The sequence below is a fragment of the Lutjanus erythropterus genome, chromosome 5, assembly GCF_056507025.1.
Source record: "Lutjanus erythropterus isolate fLutEry1 chromosome 5, fLutEry1.hap2, whole genome shotgun sequence".
Classification (NCBI taxonomy): domain Eukaryota; kingdom Metazoa; phylum Chordata; class Actinopteri; order Lutjaniformes; family Lutjanidae; genus Lutjanus; species Lutjanus erythropterus.
In genome coordinates, this window is record NC_139321.1 from 8618982 (window position 1) to 8641753 (window position 22772).

General features: G+C 42.0%; 1 protein-coding gene across 1 annotated transcript in view; it reads left to right on the forward strand.

Annotated features, from left to right (window-relative positions):
- The window catches only part of LOC146326417 (teneurin-2-like), a 160159-nt gene that overhangs the window by 72001 nt on the left and 65386 nt on the right, over window positions 1-22772 (forward strand). Inside the window, exons 3-4 of the mRNA XM_084718679.1 lie at window positions 5649-5880; window positions 17802-18040. Coding sequence (XP_084574805.1) covers window positions 5649-5880; window positions 17802-18040 — 471 coding nt within the window. The remainder of the gene's footprint in view (window positions 1-5648; window positions 5881-17801; window positions 18041-22772) is intronic.

A 22772-nucleotide genomic window follows, 5' to 3' on the forward strand; every position in this document is an offset into this window, starting at 1 on the left:
CGTTACTGCACGCTGCCTCTGTTCCAGTGGCTGGTCAGATTTGTGTTTCCACGGCCAAAATAATCTAAAAAACGGCCTTGTACCTCGGCCTCGCCGCTCAGGCAAGGCAGACCCCATTTCTCACTGTGTTTGTGTTCTCTCTGGCGAGCTCTAAGGATTCTTTTTATGGATTTGAAGTCTACATGAGAATGAATTTCTTTGACATCACTCTCCTGTGCTGAAGCAGGAAAAAAAGAAAGCAATTTGTCTCTGATCATAAATATTTTGCAGCATGTCAAGAGAGACTTTTTTTGAACTCCAACTAAGGGCTGGGTGACTTTTTGGAAGAATAAAAGCTGATTTTTCCGCGTGTGGCTGTATGTTTGTACTGTAAACATTAAAAATGAGCCATTATGCGCTATATTCTGCAAATATTGATTCATTGAGGAATAAAAGAAACAATCGCTTTCTATCATGTAACAATTTGCCACAGTTAACCTGACAGTGCACGACGATTCTCGCAGTCCCAGGAGGCTCTAAAGAGAGTAAATACATAGAATTACCAGCAGTACTTTCTCAGCATTTACATTTTTCTGACATTATCTGGTGACATGTAATAGAATTTGCTGCTAGATGATAGATAATAGCATTTTCATCTCTTTCTTTGAAGGGAAATGTTAAAGTCTTTATTACAAAATGTGGTACATGCCAGTCTCTGCGACAGTACAGGATATGACTCAGTCCCTGTGTAACAATTGGCTGGATTGTCGAACAATACGCTCCCCTAGTGTGCAAGTGCACACACATGCGTGCACACACACACATGCAGATAAGATAGAAATACCCACACACTTGAAGAGACACACTCAGGCCACAGCCGTTCATGGAAAACTAAGGCTAAAAAAACATGTATTCCTCTCCCATACAAGGTGTGGCATATATTATTCATCTGAGTTTGAACGAAAAAACTGTTCAATATTTATGGCAAGAAAGTGAACAAAGGCGAAACGCATGCATTTTTGTACGCAGATTTAAACATGGGAGACAGCAGGGGCGGTGTGTGAGCATAGGAGTGCCTACTTTTATTTTTGCATCACTCAGACTGTGTTCATGTCTGCATGTGTGCATGCAAGCTTATTTCTTTCCAGCATATGACTCTGTGTTGTGTGCATTGTCGCCATGCTTTGATAAAAAGTATTTATGCAGATAGGATGTAGTAGGAGCTATTTCACATTTATAGGGGCATTGCAGAGAAGGCAAGTCAAATTTATTTATAAAGTGTTTTTAACAAACAAGGTTTATCTCAAAGTGCTTTACATCTCAGCAAAGGACACAAACAAAATGCAAATAAAAGCGAGATGAAAGAGAGAAACAATCCTCAAGAAGAAATGAGGCTGTATATGAGCAGGAGGAGGAGGAGTGCAAGAAACTCTGTGCATACTTTAATATCAATTTACACTCTGCATGTATGATGCAAGACTTTGGCTTTTCCTGCAGGTGTGTGACTGCATGTATGTTTGCATAATGCGTGTGTATGCATGCATGTACGTGTGTCTGTTTCTCCCAAGAGCATCTTTGCATGTGCAAACAGATGTTTTGTGCCCCCCCCCGCGTGGCAGAGGTCAGGCCCCTCCATCTTCCTCTTGTCTCCTTTCCCCTCATCTCTCCTTTCACAAGCATCTGTTCTTCGAGGGCCATGTGGGTGACACCTGCGTCCCAGTGGTGGCGCGGAGGAATCAGGTCACCTTACAAACTGGTCGCCATTACAGCTGGAGTTGCAAGGGAGCTTGCTGCCCCCTATTTGCTATAACCAGCTATACAGGAAGAAGTAAGGAAGGGAGAGGAAGAGAACTTTAACATACAAGGAGACATAGACCGTGTTGCACCAACATAATTAATTTAATCTGACATTAGCTGTAAAACAAAATGAGTAGATCCAGATTTAAAATTAAGCAAAACTCTGCTGCACAATTAAAAACTAAACTCAGTTTAATAAATTCAAATTTAGTGGTGCAAATCTAAATAAATAGAGTTTAATCAATGTGTAGATGCTTGCATTCAAAATGAGCACAAACAAACAAAAAAATAGATCAATAAAACAAAACAAAAAGGGAGAGAACTGTTAACTTTTGGCTGCTTTCCTTAAAAAATTACATTGCTTGCTAGCTAAATAAAAAGTTAAGAAAATGTTGCATTGTTTACTCGTTAGATTAAAAGCTAACAACGTCTTACATTGTTTGCCAGCTAGCTAAAAAGTAAAAAAAAACAACAACATAAATTAATTTAAAAAATAACTGAAATAATTAATAATGGAATTATTATTGTTTGTCTAGCAGGCTAAAAAGTTAAAGAAACATTACACTGTTTGCTAGTTAGCTAAAAAGTTAGCAAAATATGATATTGTTTGCTATTTTAGCTTAGCATAAGTATGCTAAAAAAAAAACTGTTATTAACTAGCTAGCTAAAAAGTTAAGAACATGTAACATTGTTTGAAATCCACAAAAACAAAAAGTTTTTTTTAAGCTATATTGTTTGCTAGGTAGCTAGAAAAAAAAATAATATTATTTGCTAACTTCCTAAAAAATCAATTTGCCTACTCATGGCTTGGCAGAGAAGCTGTAATTTCTCCTGTTTGGAGAGAAACTTGTTGACCAAATTATCAAAAAAAAAAAAAAAAAAAAAAAAAGAAGAAGAGACACATTTGAGTCTTACCATTAACTTTTGTCAAGGAGCTTGATTATTTTTGCTCAGTCCATCTCAAGGTAGGTCTTTTAAATGTTAAACCTCCACAAGTGTTTAAAGTTTTGGTCCAACAGCATTAAAGTTAATGTAGTTTTAGACTGAAAAATAAACTGAGAGAGTTTTAAATTTCAGTCCTCTTAATTTTAAGGTGGTTTAAAAGTTTGGTGCAACAGAATTAAAGTTAAACCCTGATTTTATTGGGTTTAAAAATGAATCCTTGTAGGTGCAACCCAGCCTCAGTGCTATAAATACTCTTAATTCCTACATTTATTTGTGTGAAGTGGTTGCCGCTGTGCGTGCGCTGTGCTGTATGTCACATTTGCACTCAGGAATTTCTTGACTGACAATAAATATCAAAGTAGGGGAGCGGACAGGAGAGTCCGACACATCCACATCCACTCGTCTCTCCTCCCTCTCACACGCTGTTTCTTTTCTTATCCAATTCAAAAGGAGAAGACAAATGGAGGAGGGCAAGTGTGATCACGCAGCTTGACAAAGCAGTTCCTTTTGTTGTTTTCACCCCACATGTATGTGTGCATATGTGCGCTTACACCGTCCTTTGATCAGGACGAGGAAGGCAATGTGCAAATAAACACAATCATTATAATGTATTCCACGCTTAGATGTGTAAAATAAGGATGAAAGTGCGGTCTGTAGTATTGATGAAAGAAAAAGCAAACTGTGTTGTAAAGCCAGGATTCAAAGCCAAATGTAACATCAATGACTGTGTGTTTTGCAGTAATTCCAACATTTCTATTCAGACGGTATCAGAATAAAGGGATGGACAGTTTGTCGTGGCATGTGGAGTGTTTTTCTTTATTATTAAACGTGTGGTTTTTGACTTCTTTCTGATCAGCTGTGCACTGAGTACAAGCACCTGTCAATATGTGAACAAAAAGTATGCAAATGCACAAGAAGTGATTCGACCGTGTCAAGCTCTCCTGTGCTGGATAGTATTTGGTTATATTGATTTCTCTCTATGAACACACACGCACACACACACACACACACACGCTCTAGACGGGCTCGAATCCCCCACTGATTCACAGAGAGACGGAGAGAGACGGAGATAGAAAGGTGATGTGTGAATGGGTGTTCTTGTCTGAGTCATCCGGGTTTGTTTTTCAGCTCTCTCACTCAACAGTCCATTAGCTCAGTGTTGGAAGGGCTGGTATTGGATTCTAGCTGACATGTTCCCCCAAGTCTGAGAGCGAGAGATGAGGGCACACGCTGTGCAGAGTGCTCTAATACTGCTTACACAGACACACACACACGCACGCACATTTTCTCTTAGTTGTGAAAAAAAAATACAACAGGAAAGAAAGAGTGAAAGCGAGCGAGAGCAGAAGAATTGGCTAAAAATAAGACGGACAAAACGTTGAGAAATGTGAAAGGAAAATGTGAAAACGTGATTATCAAATTTCATGTATCTATTTAGCTGGAGTTTCCTTCTAAAATAAGTTATCGACCATTTGGAAAATATGACACCTATTCTGACAAAATGATTGCAGACTCAAAAGTAGCACATAATGAAATGTTAATGAAGTTATTTTGTGAGCTGAAAAGGTTTTACTTCTCAGGTGAAATAAACATAAAAATATCAAATATGTCCTACATTTTGGAATGAAATCCTTCACTCCCTTCATCTGAAACTCTCTGTGATTTCTGTCACAAACAAGTGTGGCACTTAAAGGAGAAATCTGTAATATATTTACTAATAACTAAATATAACTCACTCCAAACCAACCAAACTCCATTTGGAAAATCAGAAATTTTATCTGGCAGAACACAAGAGTTGCTGATCTACTGCTGCCTCAACTAGTTAGTGTGTTTGTGTTATTGTGTGAATTTGAGAAATCCAAATGTACCTTTTAAAATACCAAAATCATACAATATCACAAACAAACTAACCAATCGAGGCAGTGGTAGACCAGCAACTCCTGTGTTCAGCGAGGCAAAATTACTGTTTTTGCAAAAGGAGTCTGGAGCGATGTTTTGCTCGTATAAGTGCAGTTTCCCATCAGAGAAGACCGTTTTGTTTTCATTGTAAAAAAAAGTATACCAAAGAAAGAAAGAGTGAAAGAGGAGCGAGAGCAGACAATTTGCCCCAAAATAAGGCAGACAAAATGTTGAAAAACATGAAAGGATTATTGAATTTCAAGTTTCTTTTAGATGGAATGTCCCTCTAAAATAAGTCGATCATTTGCAAAAATATGACACCTACTCTGACAAAATGATTGCCAACACAAAAGCTGCACAAAATGGAATGCTAATGGAATTATTTGCAAGCTGAAATTGTTTTTCTTCTTTTGCATATGAGAAATAAACATCAAAATTTAAAATAATGTTCATGTCCTACATTTTGTAATGAAATCTTTCACTCGCTGTATCACTTTGATTTCCCTCACAAAGAAGTGTGGCCCTTAAAGGATGAATATGTTATGTATCTCTGAATTAGTGTCTGTTTATGAGTCATAGAAATCAGCATTAATCCTTTAAAATGGCTAGATGTTTATAAAAGTTAAACTGAGCAATTTGTTAATGGAGCCCGGCAGGCAGAAGGCAGACAGTCACTGAAATCAAAGTCCAGTGTCTATTTTTGGAGCAGTGGGCTTTTGTTTTCAGGATAATGGGCTTAGCGTTACATTGACAGACAATTGACAGTTATAAACAGCTGATCAATTTACAGTGTAGGACTCATTGTCACTTGTCATTGTCAAATTATAATGTTGTGCTTGTCTTGCGCTGCAGCCTGCTTGAGCCTGGGGAGGAGAGGGCAAGGGGAAACAACTCGCTTCAGCCATAGATCTTACACTAAATAGGATCTCAGTCTATTTGATATAAGGTCTACGTCTCTGATTTTTTGATGCACGAATGTCAAATATTGCTCCTTTAATCTCCTTCAATCTGTTCTTGCCTGCTTCCAGGGGCTGCCAACCACCACAGTCAGTCCACGCTACGGCCACCGCTGCCCCCTCCGCACAACCACCACACCTTATCCCACCAGTCTGCCAACAGCCTGAACAGAAACACCCTGAGGGGGGGACGTAATCCCATTCATGCCCCAGCTCCGGGCACTGGAGACGGGCCAACCACCCCGGAGTCGGTCCAGCTGCAAGACAGCTGGGTCCTCAACAGTAACGTCCCGCTGGAGACCAGGTCAGGAGAAATATGTTCCCTGTCTGTTTTTACAGTTGACGTGTTTACCTGCCGCTAATATCCAGAGCCACTTCCAGTAAGCGCAGCAGTGGAATAAGCCTCAAGTAATCAATAGTAAGGCATGAAAGGTCAGAGCTGCTTCAACAACATTCCTGTGAGCACAGAGTGATGGTGTCAGAGAGAAGTGCCAGCAGTGAAAATAAGAGGCGAGGAGGATGTCGCCCTGGCACACAACTGTTCACTCGCCCAAGCAATCAGAGAATTTGTCATTAGTCACCAAAAGGGAGGCATCTCTTCTTAGTCACCTTGGCGCAAATCACTGTTGGGCCAGTGTAAAGCAGAAAAAAAACCCACAGCTTTATTACCTGTGCACACAAGAAAGAGGCAACATTTGTTCACATGTCCTTGAGAAATAGACAGTGCTGGAAACTCGGAGATGTGGTGACTCCTTCTGGGGTTAGTTTGCCTCTTTTGTGGAGCTGTTTACACTTAAGTAGAGCAGGGTTATGTAAAATTGGATGGTGTGACACAGCTGAAATGAAAGCACTGTCAAGATGGTTTTGCAATCGGTAAACAAATTCCAACTCTGAGGATGCTCACAAAGTGAACTGCAGACCAGTGCGAGCCAGTGCAAGTCTATCAAAAGTAAAATATCTTGCACAATTCTGCTCTAGAACACCGCGCTTAATTCAACAAACATGAATAAAAAATTAGGCCAGATAATTTTAATTGACTTACATTTGGCCAAAAGCACAAATTTGAGTGTTAAAGTTAACCACAGTTGAACAGTTTGTCCAAGTTCCACACAGATTTACTTTGCCTTTGCAAGAAAATCCACTTATCACAGCGACTCCACTGGAAATACCAGACTTTGTGTTTTGAAATTTTACTGTTATAAATAATGCTGTGACCAGGCTCTTAGCTATGACTTTAGAGACTCAAAGGCATAGTTAGGATTATTTTAAGCGGGGTTGCATGAGGTACTTACCCTTAGTCAGTGTATTACCTGTGTACAGTAGGTGGCAGTCTTCATGCCTCCAGTTTGAAGAAGCAGCAGGAGTCCCAGTTTAGGAAGCTAAGCAAAGAGCTGCTGTGGACAGGGTCAGTCCACTTTAAATGTCCACATGAAAACTATCATTTCAAGTGTAATCTAGGTAGTTTCACCGCTCTACCATACCATCAGACATCCTTTTTCAATGGGAAACCACCATTATATAAGCCAAATATCACTCTCTCCAAACCAACCAAACTGCATTGGCAAAATCGGTTATTTTACCTCACAGAACATGAGAGCTGCCAGTCTACCACTGCAGTGACTGATTAGTTTGTTTATGTTTTTGTGTCACTTTGGTGTTTTAAAAGGTTAGACCTGATTCACCGAAGTCACACGAAAATACAGATACACTTCGAAATCGAGGCAGCAGTAGACCAGCAACTCCTGTGTTCTGCAGGGGAAAATTACTGATTCCGGCAGTGGAGTCTGGTTGGTTTGGAGAGAATGATTTTGCTTATATTGTTGGCAAAGGCTGTCTAATGGCAAAGTAAAGTTGTGAAAATATTCTAAATACTTTCTGTAACATACACGAAAACTGATATTGATTTTTTTTAGATGGGCCTTTTTTAACTGGCTAAAATATATTTTGTTACTGACCCTGACCCAGCAACACATTGCTCCTTTAATATCCACCTAATATAACTGTTCTCCGCAAAGATTATCCTTATTTATGTTTTAAACGTTATTCCTGCAAAAAGTGACAGAAGACATGAACTTATCAGGAAGAGTTCTGATTTGTCTCTAGGGGACCAGCACACTTTTTCAGCATGTAGAATAGTTTGCCATTTGTTATTGGATGGAAGCTACATTTTTTAGTTCACTGAGCAAACACAATACTACAGAATATCATGAGTGTCAGTGAGAGTCTCCCCTCCATCATTCGAAGCCAATATATGAACCACCTAACCGAAAGGAAAATTGCTCTTGGCCTCTGATTCAAGTGTGCGCTACTCAAATGCATTCTCTACCTCATCTCCAAGCACGACACATACAAAAAGCTGCCATGTGTCAAAGCTATTATGCATGCAACCTGGAGTGAGGGAGCAGGAAATACAAACCATTTCACACACCCTACACATGCGCCTTTGCCAGTACACAAAGAACACTTACCAGGCAAACAGAGCGTTCATGCAGGGTATTACTATTCATGAGGCATGCAGTGAGAGGGACACCGCCTACATGCTCGCTAGCATGCGCGTGCTCACTCTCTGAGCATTTACTCTGCAAGCTGTAGTTGTGTTTCTCCTGCTGGGTGCCGGGGCTTCCAGCTCTGATGGTCCCGGATAAGCTCCCCTGAGTGCCGGCCCTGTGCAGTATTTATGAGGCCTGGCCATGTTTAATTCAGCTCCGCTGATCTCAGGTCTATGCTTAACCTGTGCTGATGCATCGCACCGGTATGCATGATGGGTAAGAGGAAGCGTGGTGTTGAACAAGAATACCTGCACCTTTAAATAGAAGCTGTTCGCAGTTGACATTGTTTATTTAGACCTGTGTTTCCATGGTGATGCATATGCCACAACATAGTTTGAGGAGAGAGGATGTTTTGTTTATTTTGAAAATAATGGAGTGGAGGTTTGAGTTGTAAAAATAAATATGTAAATTCGCTTTTCAGAGACTTTGTATTTTTCAATTTTACTGTTATGAATAATAGTATGGCAGGGCTCTTAGTTGTGATTTTTGAGAGTTAAAGGATAACTTTTATATGTTTCAACCTGGGGCCAATTTTCCTTTTTTGTGTGTGTCTAAGTGATTAATGGTGATAACAGTTTTTGAAATTGCTCCAGTATTGCGGGAGAGCACTGCAGCTGGCAGAAGCAAAACTAAGCTTAACATAACATGGACATAATATGTCCAGGCAATTTCACACCATCAAAGTGCAACCGCTAACAGTGCTTGGTTTTGCCTCTAACAGGCTCAGATTGTTATTCTAAGTGCCTGACAACATTAAGGAAAGGATCCCTGCAGAAAGAGACTCTCTTTTAAAGAGAAAAATATGTTTTGTTCAGCCAGAAACAGCACATTATTGCATTCACCGAACTAACCAGACTCCCCTTACAAAACTGTAAATTAAACATCATCACTGTCATCATTATTCAAACTCCACAGTGGCATAATAAAACTCACCCAAAACCACCTTCGGTTGTCTTTCCACTCTTCAACAATCACTGTCGCTGGTGGTTTGGTTAAAATGAACCCTTAATTCACTGCTTTAGATGTGAAAATATTCTGGGTGTACGCGCCATTTCTCCCTGCTGCCTCTCGATATTTTCACATCTATTGCTGTGAAAGAAGTGTTTATTTCGCCCAGAGTTGTTGATTATCGGAGGAGTGGAAAAATAAGCCAAGACATTTTTGGAGTTTTGGAGTTTTATCTTGTTTCTGTTTTTCTGTCTGAATAAAGATGACGATGTTATCTGGTTTATAACTCAATTGCCTGTCGATGTCAAGTTAAGCCTGTATATGTAAAGTGACTGCCTGCCAGACTTCATTAACATATTGCTCAATTTAGCCAATCTAAACTTATTTACCTCTTCTAAAACTTTGCTAATGATTTCTTACAACTCATAAACTGAGACTTACTAATTTGGCGAACATTCAGAATTAATCTTAACTCTACTTAACGTGAAACGGGCAAACAAAAACAGTTACTCTGCCCCAAAATGGTGCTGCTGACAGAATAGCAAGTATTTCAACTTAGCATGTTTCCTTTCTTTCTGATGAAATATGACAGTCACTTTATGATTTATTACAGTAAATATGTTACAGATTTCTCTTTTAAATAGAAGGTGTTTTAATTGAAATTGTTTAACTAGACCTCTGTTACCATGGTGATGCATATGCCAGGGGATTTTTCTTTTGTTGCAAATGATAGAGTGATCTTCGATGAGGTTTGGTTTGCAAAAGTGAAGTTATAAATCCTCTTTTCACAGAAGGTGTGTGTGTGATTGCCATCTTTACAGATTTAAACGAAGTGACACACACACACTCAAACACGCGCTGTCGAGCCCTTTACAGTGCCAGTATTTGGTCATGTTCAGGTGGCGGGGTTGGGCATGGCTCAGAGCCTGTCGCAGTGAATGGAGCCCAGAGCAGAGTTTCCAGCTCCACCCTCCAGCCCAGATTGGGCCCTCCTCTCTGGGCCTGCTGGCGATGGCGGAGGCTGGGTGGGCTGGCTGGAGCTGCTGGAGCTTTTGACTGGGTCAGAGCCAGCCGGGCACAGCCAGAGAGTCACACCATCCCTGCGCTGGCAGAGCCCTCCCGTCCTCCATCTGATTATAACCGGCAGCTCGGAGATGATGAGCACACGTGGCACATGTGATGAAGGGAAGCGTGTGAAATGTGTGCATTTCTGTGCATGTTTGCATCCGAGCGTGTGTGTGTTTTCTTTGACTGCGACCGCTCCCCGCTGTAATCATATGTAAATCTTGGCATTTGTTGTCCACTCATTATTGAAAATGTGTGTGCGTACGTGAGTGTGTGAGTTTTGGCTTGACCCGATAGTGTGACAGCGCTGAGAGGATGAAGATTGATCACCTAAGAACACCCCAGGGCTTGAATGACTGGCAGAGAAAGAGAGAGAGATAGAAACAGACGAGGAGGAGGAGGGAGGGGGTGATATAGCAGAGAAATATAAGTCGAGAGAGGGGGGAAATGGAAAGGAATGGTTTACGGTAGAGGAGGGAGAGATAAAGACGGAGAGAGACGGGGAGAAATGGAGAGAGTTGGTGATTGAAGGAGATTGTTTTGGGGAGTGTGTATGAGAGAAGATAGAAAGGCAGAGGAGGGAGATTGGGGCCCGTAGAACATGGATACATTTACCGTTGTGAGATAAATGACTATAGATGGCTGCTGCCACTGTGTGTGTGTGTGTGTGTGTGTGTATTTGTGTGTGTGTGTGAGCAAGAAACAGACAGAACGAATGCATTTCTTCATGTGCATGCGAGCGCACACATGTGCACATGTGCTGCAGCATTTTGCGAGAAAGCACCTGATTTTCAATCGGTCCCTTGGAGCCTCTTGGCCAGCTGATGCCAGTTTCAATCTCTCTCTGTGATCTCAGGACATTCCCCTGCATCCCCCCTGCTCGCTCTGCTGCGGGCCGCAGCTCTAGGGGAGAAATAAGATCACGGAGAGGGTTGCAGCATCTCAATTTATCTGGAAGGAGCAGCAGAGGGTGGGGTGGGAGGACGGTGTGGAGGGGGGGCACTATAGGTTACTTTCAAATGCATTACTGTGGGGACAGATTCAGAGATGCTACCTGTGGGAACCACAGGGGGTGGAAGATTAGCAAAAAAGACTCCTGCCCCAGCCCTGTAACCACTTCAAGCATCAGAGAACTACAAAATACCATGCAAGGTTTATTAATCACACATCTTGCTTTAAACCAATATTATTATGCAGAGCTGCTTGTTTAAAGAATTCATTTTAAAGTGTAATGAAACACAAGTTGCTGGTGCAAGACTCAAAATAGCAAACCCATCTCAAAAGGTCCATCTAGAAGCTGCTCTGCAGCTTTTGATCACATATCACATGATCTTCATCAGAGGATGGAGTTCGCCCCATTGTCATAGAATTGTTGAGGTTCAAATTAAAAAAGAAATCTGAGCACTCAAACGACTTCTTGTTCAAAATAGATGAATGAACCACACGCGTTTGTCGAACTCATGTTTTTATTTGCAGATACGTCTGAGCCTTGGATCCAGTCGGTCCAATCACAACCATTTATTTAATATGGAGCAGGTTCTTTACTGATGACAGAGGATCATCATTGGTCAAGATTTTTAAAAAGTCCCATGTCACACATTTTGCTGCTCTGATTGGTTGTAGGACTATCGAGTTGTGTCCAGAGGCATTTTGGTGTGCTAATGTTGATAATTCCCCTTGGAAATCAAACAAAAAAAAAACAAACTCTGATTCTTGCCAGGCTATGAGAAGTGCTGGGAAAAATTGAAATTTGACATGTTAAATGCACTTTTATTGGATTTATATGGCACTTTCCTCGTCATTGACTGTGCTTTTACAACTACTGGTCACATTCACCCGCTCACTATCACAATCATGTGCACATTCGCACGTCGATGGAACAGCCATTGAGGCTTTGGTTGACACTTGTGGACTGGAGCAGACGGGGATCCAAGCGCCAATCCTCCGATTAGTGGACAAAACGCTGATGAAACACCATGAGCCGCAGCCATCCCACATCTAATTCCATGACAAGATGCTAAATTTGTGGTGAGATTGTTTTCTCAACTAAATGTTATTTTGGGGGGTTGAAGCTAGAGCTTCCCTGCTTTGGAAATGAGACCACTGCCTCAATTCTGACTTTGTAAAGTACACCCTCACCTTCCTGACGGCAGGTTTGTGTCTTCTTGTCTCAGTCCATAGTGTTAATAAGCCACTACAGAAGTCCAAGTGCCAAAGTCCTAAACAAAGTCAAAGAAACGCAGTTTTTTCCCACCCCACATCCAGTCCTATCACGACCATATAAACTTTAAATTAACTTCAACTCAGAACAGTTTCTGCTGGGTAAAATGTGTGTCTACAACTTTCGCTGACATTGCACCACGCTGCACTGATTAATCACCGCAAAGCAAGCCGTACAGTGTGATCAATCGATCAATCACTCGCTGAGTTTAATCAGATCAGATCCTGACACATCTCATCTGCTTGATGATGGTTTAAACAATCGCCTCACTCATTAAATGCGTGGCCTTTGCCGTCTGGTTCGCCGCTGCTCCTCATTTTCTCTGGAGCTCAATAAGCCTGATGTTAGAAATCATAAAAATTTAATAAATACCTCTGATGTCAGCAGAGGTATTCTTGGTTTTTAGTGAGGTGGGGCCCCTCCAGCAAATCCCGTAACGAATATAATCAAGTAAATTACGTGCAAAAGATTGGTTTTTTTTCACTTACAGTACCACCAACAGTAGGGATATCACTTGGGTGAAGTCTTAATCTCTGGATAGCTGAATACTAGATTTGATGCCTTGTATGTTTTTGCTTTTATCACTCAGCCTCAGATTTGCTCCATGTTCTTCTTCAAAGCAACACTCAGCAAATGAATGCCCATTATACAGCATCCATCTGCCGATTGTTTCCTACCATTGTTGCAGGGAACAATTCTCATGACGCCATCCTTGAGCATCCTCCCGGAGCCCTTTGTTTCATTCGCAGATCTGACCAGTTTTTCAGTCACCCCCATACCGAGTCGACCTCCGCTAATTGTTCTCTACCTCTGATGATGATTCTCAGAGTGCTATCCTGAGCAACCACATGTTTGCGAGAGCCGGGGAAATGAGGAGTGTGTGCGCCTGTGCTTTTCAAACGCGCGTGGGTTCGCTCGCTCAAGGGGAATGCGAGCTTTGACTTCTTGCTAATTACCCAGCATGCTCTCTGTTCTGTGGTTAATTGTCCAGGTCCTCTTTTCTCTCAATGGGGAACAGGGTTGGAATGGAGTGAAAGCACATCCTCCCCTCCTTCTCTTGCTCTTTCTCCGTCTGTCTTCTAATCTATAGCCTCCATCCGCCATCCTTCTCTTATGTCACTTTTTGCTCCGCGAGGATGCAAATGAAATGTTTGGTTGCACTTACGGGGCAAACTCTTGAAAGAAAATCCACATAATTTCCCTTATTGTTTTGCACGTGGGTGGGTGGGTACCTACTTCATGTCTGAATCTGTGCAAATGTGTGTCACTGCGTGAGTCGGTGCTTGTTCTGCATGTATATGTGTGTGTTGCATGTGTAAGACAGGATGCATGACAGCAAGGTAGCGATGGTTAGGAGGAGGGTGGATGAAGGGGTGGGGGGGGCTTCAAGCTACTGGCAGCTCAGGAGAAGAAGGAGGAAAGAGGAGAAGGTGGTGGGGGGGGGGGGTCTCTGTCAGCTCTCTCTAATTATGTGTGACGTTTCCATGCTGGACCACTGTCAAAAATCCCACAATATTCACACACAAGTACACAGACACACATGCAAGCAAACACACACACCCTCAGCCTAATGATACAGAGTTGTGATTGCCGGCTGCCTGCTATGATAGAACCCCTCCATAGTCCTCCGCAACATAAATCAATGTCAATTACCTCCCCAGAGCACATTAGACACTTTCCATTCCTACTCGTAATTAGTATGGCCCATAGACATATTCCCATCCCACACCAAGCTCACAGTGGAGCTTCTGCACACAAACAACAAAGCCAGGGAGTGAAATTAATTCAGTGCCCGCGTTCAAATACATACCAGCACATTAAATCGTATACATTGTGTCACGCGGAATGCAAGTAATTCACCCGCTCACCCTCTCCTCGCTTTCTCACACACATTAGGGGCATTGTAATTAATTACCGCTGGCCTTGCCATCACAGAGAGCGGCTGTGAAAATGAGTTGAAGCAAAGACAGAAAGACACACGCTGCTTGACCTTGGAGTGCGTATGTTTGTGCGTGCGTGCAATGCCCGTGCGCGCGTTCGGGCGCACAAGGATTTATGCGCGCATATTAAAATTGATGGCTGTGACACTGAGAGGCTGGTATTTTTAGACAATAACCTCATATTTCTTTGCGTGCCATCTCCTTGCGCTCTTTCAGCCTCTATCCGTCTGGAGGTGCTTTTTTTCCCCCGCTTTCTTCTCTTTCCCCTTATTTTCCTTGGTGTCATGCGGCGTACCTGACAGGTAAAAAGGGGGAGGAGGGAGGAGAGGGGGAGGTGGATGGGGGGGGGAGGAAGACAAGAATCCAGCAGGATACCAATCCAACAATCAGTGGCATGAGATGATGAGAGAGTAAGAGAGAGAAACAGAGCACAGACTGGCTGAATAATTGATAGAGAGTGGTACGGCGCTCCCAAACCAAATCTTCATGCTCTGAGCACATCACCTGTTTTCACCAACTGTTTTTAGATGAGCAGACACATGTACAGACACGCTGTTATGAAACAGCAGTTATTAAAGACATCAAAAGGATAGGAAACCACACAGCGAAGTGCAGTTGAGCAACTATTTTAAATAGCAATCATCAGATCCAGCTATGGCGGTGGGTTATTACTCGTCCCACTAGCCCGGTCTGAATAAAACAGACAGTGAGCTACAGTAGAGAGAACAGAGCAGTGACACACATTTGTGTGCACACATGTTTGCATCACTTTATTTCTGAGGACCCTCTTTGACTCGGTGCCAGAGGTGACTCACATGCCGTGGACTCGAGGCCGGTTTGAGTCAGGAATTTGGTGATTTAAACTCCACTTGACTCCACTTGACAAAGAAAAGACTTTTAACTCAACTTGACCTTCAGTCTTTTTATTTGGACTGACTTTCTATCCTCCAGAGCCCAAAGATTTAACATTCTATTTCTTATAGGAAAGTGTATAAATTTGCCTAACTCTTAATCTCCTTGACGATGGGTAGACTTACATAGCGTATCGTGTCGTGCAACAGGTGGTAAGAGGTGGATATAGCAGTGCACACCAGTAGACAGACAAAGCATGATATCTCAAATTTTCACTTTAAACATTCGACATTTGAGGCAGTACAAAGAGCAGTAAGTTAAGGCTTCCCAGTGAGCACCAACCGGGATTTCAGCTTTGATTTCTAGTTAAAAACTGGTTAATATTCGTCTCAGCCTCTTTTCAACCTGCTACAACATCAGTATCTCACAAAACACACCTTTGTTTAATGATTCTGATCATTTGTTCAGTTACAGGTTAAAAAGACAGATGATATTAATTAGATGGAGGATGTTTTTCCAAAGTCATATTTCACTGGTGGGTGAAATGTCAGGACATCCTAATGTGAGAAGTTATTAATGTGAGATAATGAAATTGCACTTCTTGCTGTAGCCTAACGCGCATGCACAAGTGCTTAGAATTGGTCACAGCTTTGATGACTCCAGGATAAATGCACTGAAACAGATATAAAGAGCAACAGAGAAGAGTGAGTGTGCTTTTTTTTTGGATTTAGTTTCTTGGTGAAGGTGACAGTAAGCTATTATTTGCACGTTGTTGAGGATGAAAAATGTCACTGTTGCAAAGTCCTGGTGAAATATGGTCTAAATGTGAACGTTCAGTCAATGTCTTCAAATAGTCTGTGACAAAATAACAAATTTTGAACATATTTTCACTGGTGACCACAGTAGTTTTTTATACGTTTTATACCCCCAAAGAAATGCTCATTGGGTAGCCATTGTATGCTTTATCTAACTAATGTTTGAGCCAATGTTATCTAAGAACTAGCATTAAATAATTAATTTCACAAACATGAACTCAGTGAGCCCTTGGCAATGTCAGTATGGTAACAAAATCCTTGCATCCAAGATTTTTCAGCTGAACAATATCTTTTAAAAGTTCTATCTATGTATAATTGATGGCTGGTTAGCTGTAGAGTTAGCGTAGCAATTCTGCTGTTTCTTGTTCCATATTGCCTTGTTTAGGACTCGAAACAAAGTTTACTGACTTGACTTGGGACTTTTTTTTTAACTTGACTTGGGATTTATTTGTCTTGATTTGGGTTTGACTCCAGGCTTCATGATTTCTGCTGATTTCCTGGTTCAGCTTTTGACCTACCAAAGTTAATAAATAAAGTAGTTAAGATAATTAATGCTCAGCCTGCCTGACCATTACTACTTTGCACCTTCAGAGAATGCTGAAGCATTGTTGATGTGTTCCCAGATCTCAGCAATTATTTTTGTAAGCATCATACCTCAGAAGACATGGGCAAAAATATGAAAATTAGACCCTTACAACATGCCCAACATCAATACTGAATTAAGGCCACAGCCCTCATTGTTTTGTAGAAGTGAAGACCCAACAAAATGTCCTTTCTTTTCAGAAATGTCCTCAGTCCCAAGGTCAGAAAATCACAAAGACAGAAGTACCAGTGCATGCGCACTTACACGCGCACATGCTGACAAACACCACTAAACACACAAACAAGCAGGTTCCACAAAGACAGGGAGACAAAAACTCCCTCTCCTCAGTCATCTTTGAGGCAATAGTGTGACCTCGCCTACTCTGATCTGTCACACTCACCTGAGGGCTTTCTTCTGTCATACCACCTGGTGTCTGTAGAAGGGCAGCTCCTCACTCCCTGTGCTCGTGTTGCGAAAGATGTCACAAAGGTGTTGCAAAAGTTTTTCTGACTTTGTCCTTGAAAAGTTTGTTCAAGTGCGGTCTTTCATTTTCTTACCATGGCATCGACTTTCCTTCAAGGTCAGATCAGAAAAGAAGTCTGAAAGCAGGGAGGGAGGGAAATCTTTTTAGGAATGAATGAAGACATGAGAGGTGTAGCAGTAGGGTGAAGAAAAATGATGGCAAAGGCAATGGGAAGAAGCAGAGAAGGAGAGTAGCAAAGGAGGTGCATTGGGTGAGCAGGTGCAGCCACAGTAGAGAATAATGGGTAATATGAGCAAAGGGATGATGGTTCAAATCCTTCTATTATCCTCTCTCTGAGCTCTGACCCTAGCAGGGCAATGAGGACAGGAAAGGGGGACGGCAGTGATCCTCTGCAGCCATTGAGAGCAGAAATGAGGCACATCGTAAGTGGGGTGAGCAGAGACGAAGTGAGGGACCAAAAAAAAAAAAGAGAGTAGAGCAGGTGGAGGTTAAAAAGAGACCTTGGACTGGAACGGACTGAATTAGAGACACAATCAGTTCAAGGGTGTTCAAACCCATATGTCAGGAAGGGTTCATCGGAAAGAGAAATTGGACAGACACTTGCACATATGTGACCCTGTCATATGGACTCTGATCGGGTGGTAGATTGTTGATTCCACTCCAGTGTTTACCTTCCACAAGAGCTACCAGAGTTACCTATTTTAGCACCAGTATCGACTGTTCGTTCATTTTGAATGATGTTTTCCCTTCTGTGTTTCTCCTGTCCAGGCACTTCTTGTTTAAGACGTCGTCAGGGACCACCCCTCTCTTCAGTAGCTCCTCCCCCGGTTACCCCCTGACCTCGGGAACGGTGTATTCTCCGCCCCCTCGCCTGCTGCCCAGGAACACCTTCTCCCGCTCAGCCTTCAAGCTAAAGAAGCCGTCCAAGTACTGCAGCTGGAAATGTGCCGCGGTGACAGCCATCGCAGCTGCTGCACTGCTGGCCATCCTACTGTCCTACTTCATCGGTAAGTGATCACGCACCAAGTGTTATTCATGAGGAGGATTAATTACATTTTGTTTTAATTAGAGGGTTTCTCTTGACGAGGAGTTAAAGGGACAGTACACCCCCTAATCAAAAATACATACTATACAATACATATTTTTCCTTTTACCTGTTTATCCATCTAGATTGTTTGGGTGTGAGTTGCAGAGTTTTGGAGATATCAGCCATAGTGATGTCCACCTTCTCTTGAATATAACAAATATAGAGTTCAAGGCGCCAAAAATTACATTTGCAAAATTCAACAGCAGTTGACCCAGTTACTTGAGAGAATCAACAAACCTTGTTGTGAGCAGTTTCATGTAGGAGCTACTTACTTTAGAGCGGAAAGAAAGTAGTTCCTGTCAATGGCAGGTGTTTCATGTTACGGATGTTGGGGACAATAAACAATCTGGAGCTTGAAGCAGGGGGGGTTGAGGGTGGCGAACATGAACAAAACAGACCAGTTGCTTCCTCTTATCAGTACAAAGGATGTGTGTGTGTGTGTGTCTAAGGATAATTCAGTAATTGGTGAGGACATGTCCCCACCATCCCGACCCAATCCTACAACCTTGGTTCCTGGAGATGTTACCATAGAAAGAAAGTCGTTCCTACATGAAACTGCTCACAGCAAGATCTGTGGATTATCTTGTGCAACTAGGTCATGATTTCTGGAAAGAGCCATTGCTGTTGAATTTTTGTATTTCTTGCCGCTTTGAGCGCCACAAGCCGAGTGCCATTTAGTCCCGTTATATTCAAGAGATGGGGCGATATCTTGAAACTCGTCCTGATCTCGGTCATGATATCTGGAAAAAGACATTGCTGTTGAGTTTTTCAAATGTATTTTGTGCTGAGTGCTATTTAGTCCCATAATATTCAAGAGAAGTTTGAAATTTTTATGGCCAAAGTGTGCAAAACTCTGCAGCTCGTGCCAAAACAACCTAGATGAAAAACTGCGCTCCAGGCCTGAGGAAAAATATGCTCTTTCATTTAGGGGTGAACTAGCCCTTTAAACATCCACATGGCCAATAAAATACCTGTGAATGAATGAACATACGCCTAGTCGGACATCTCTTTTATTTCAGGTTGGTTAGCGTTGTTTGTTTAGGTGTGACCCGCTGTACATGAACTTTGCTCTTATTTGTATTCATCCCAGTCTGCAACAAAAAAGAGTCAAGCTAACGGCCCGTTATAAACACAAAGCAGATTCTCGAGGCAAGAGCTTTGTCACTGTAGCTTCATGCTGCACTGTCAAAATCAGACTCAGTGGGAGTCCTGGCCTCCACCCAGCATCAGTAAACAGCCAGTCAGACATACAGAACGATACATAAACCGCAGCATACTGGGGCTGTTTCCTTCAGCAAAGTACCAGTCAAGGTAGGAATCCTAACAAACCCACCAGGGAAGTGAGTGTTTTTCTCTGATCTGAAGCCAATGCACGATAGTTACACTCAGAATGGCAGATACTCAGAGGAGAGCACTTACCCGGCACCTCAGGACGAGATTCGGATGGCTACAGGTGGATCTGTGTGAAGGATAGAGAGAGCATTGCTTAGAGTGTGTGGGCGTGTGGATTTGATTCCTTCTTGACCTTATCTGCTGGACAAGAGAACGCAGGCCTGTGTGTCCATGTGTGTGTGGGTGAAACAGACAATAGCATGAGCAGGAACAGAAAATCTATGTATGTTTGAATGTGTGTGTGTGTGTGTGTGTGTGTGTGTCTTTTTTTAGCGTGTGTGGGGAGGCAGATGTGTCACTGAGCCCTTGATTGGCCTCTTACCCCAGAGACCAGAGTCAACAGATGGGGGGATCTTAGGAAACAGCGACATCAGCAGAAAGAGCAACCCTCTTATCGCCTCCACATACATTATTAATGTAATTTTACATTATTTATTTTATATATATATATATATATATATATATATATATACACACTCTTAGACATAAGGGTTCCAAAAGATTTCCTCCTAAAGGGCCGAGGTTCTACATAGAACCATTTGCGTCTGGAAAACTGTTTTTTGAGGAGAGCATTTGTCAAGGGCACTTTGTAAGACTAAGGGTTCCTTTAAGAACCCGTTTCATCCAAAGAACCCTTCTTAGAGGAAAGAGGATTGTTGAAATACTTGAAGAACTCTTTCATCAAAAGTTCTTTGAACCATAATGTAAAAATATTCTCAGGAGAATCCCCTGCAGAGTTTCTAGATAAAACCCATGGAATATAAAAAGGTTCCCCCTTGTTGGATTCTGGATAAAACCCTTGCATTACGACCATTACAACATAAAGGGTTCTCTGTAGAACCTCTGTAGGTTCTAGTTATCATTGTTATTTCTATATTTAAATATATATGAGGCTTAGCTTTATGCACCTCAGCTTGCGGGCCTGAATGTGCATTTATGCACTTAAGTCTGTGTCTGTGCGCTTGTGATAATGTTTGTTTATGTGCGTGTGTGTGTGTGTGTGTGTGTGTGTGTGTGTGTGTGTGTGAGTGCTTTTGTGCATCCCCTCAGAGTGCCCTTGAGAGTGTGTGTGTGTCCTCCTGAGCAGATCAAGGCCCCTCGCCTGGGGCACACAGACAGATCCATCCTCTCCTGAGCTTTGCTCGGTCACACTGAGCTGGACAGCCACATACGGAGCCACGAATCAGCGGCGTGCAGGGGAGCAAAGGCCACAACTACCACAAAGTTCACAACACCTCCCCATAGATACTTAAGGGCAGGGATGTAATGGAGCATAGAAACAACCAAAACCTCAGTTTATCCGTCTTATTTTATTAGCAGCACAGAGCTCAGTTGGGGCTTCAATGACACAAATATTTGTTTTCATCTCAGAACGTATAATTGTTAGTGATATTAAGCTGATGTAAGTTAAATCAGGAACTAATTAGGAAAATAATTAAAAAATTGGTCTATTCTGAGAACATAATTGCTGCCTTATCCACATTTTTTTACCACTACATCAGTGTTAGTGCACCATCTGGGTACGTGCCGGATACATACAACTTGTTAACAATAGGGCCTGTCTGTCTTAATAATTAGTAGCATTAGCTTGTTCGCCATACTAAGAAATTACTTTATTTATAGGTGTATTTAAAGCTGAAAAGAGACTGCTACTCTATGCTGTTTGAATCCAGCAAGGTTGCCCCTGAAAGCTGAAGATCTGAGTCATCAGTCTGAGACTCGTCCGTCAACTGAGATTCCTCAAGTTGAGCAGTCAAGCATATTTTTTTTCAGTCACTGTGCTTTGTAGTTACAGGATGAACAGATAAAACCTTGCAAAAATGCACAGGGATAACACTACATTGAGAAATTACAATTAAGGTGAATCATATTTTTTTATACTAGCTGACAACGTGCTGGTGGTTGATTGATGAGAGAAGCTGAAGCGAGTGGTTGACAAACGAGTTTCACCTCTTGTTTTGTAGCTGCGTCGTTGTACACAGAGCAGTGCAGCAGCATGACAGGGTGTAAACTTTACAAACCACAAACCACAAAACTAACCATGATGGAGGAGGAGAAGAGCGATGCAAACGGAGCACAGGCGACGCGCTGTCAGCCACTTCACCAGAGCGCTCTATGACGTGACGCTCGCTTGTTTGCTAGTGCTTGTTTTTGCCACTGACAGGCTCAGACTGTCATTCTAAGCATCTGACAGCATCATAGAAAGGATCGATACAGTGAGAGACTTTTTATAAAGTAAGATAAAGTAAGATATGTTCAAACAGAAATAAAAAAAAATCTTACAGACCTAAAAACTGTATTCAAACTTAGAAACCAGATGAAACTCATCTGTCTTTCCACTGTTTCAACGATCAACTCTGGTTTGGTCAGAGTAAATCCTTTATTCATGAGGGGCGGAGCATGCAGGGCAGGTGATGCCGGACAGTGGCGGAGAGACGCTCCGTGGTGTGTTGCTTTTACTGAACTGCAGGAGGATGCACACATTTCCTTTCTCTGACTGTGTGAAAGTGTGTTTTTTTAACATCACAGATGAGGAAGAAAGGCATTAAAACATGAGTCTTAATGATGAAAGATACGTAGGCTGATGTAGGAGTTTAGAGCGGCACTCTGAACAGAAAAAAAAAGATTGAATTGTCGAATGTTCGTATTGAATGGCCAAATCCAATATGACTGACAAAACTCTTGGGTATAGCCCTATAATACAGTGTGAATAAACTGTATAATATAGCATTTTTTTGAATGAAATAGTAAGCAGAGTGTGGAGCAAGTGCTGCTAACAAGTTTTTCTTTAAGCTCCACTTTCTTTATATTTACAGTTTTATTATATGGCAAACATCAGTGCTTTACCACCAAACTTAATTGTGTGACTTGCTATAATTCAGTAAGCTGAACAAGGCTAAAATCATCCTTTATTGTTATTATTACTTTTGCTAACTGTAGGGCCCTTTTTCAGCTGTTGTAAGGAAATGTTTTGCTCCGGTGTTTTCTCTGTGCTGAACAGAGCTGTAGCAGTGCTGCCAAGCCTGAAACCCTTGTGTTTACCTAGCTTTTTGTAGCGTTAATCGTGCAGCGAGTTTCAGTCGGAAGAGTTCACTGCTCATAAGGGGGATTTTGTACTACCTTGTTTGTGTGTTCTGTAGGTGTGTGTGGGAGCCCAGTGCTCACTGGGGGGATTGTGTAGAGCACCCAGAGCCATGCAGCGTGAAGAGGACCCCTCTGAGGCGCCCGCCCAGGAGCCCACTCATAAATTACACCAGGAC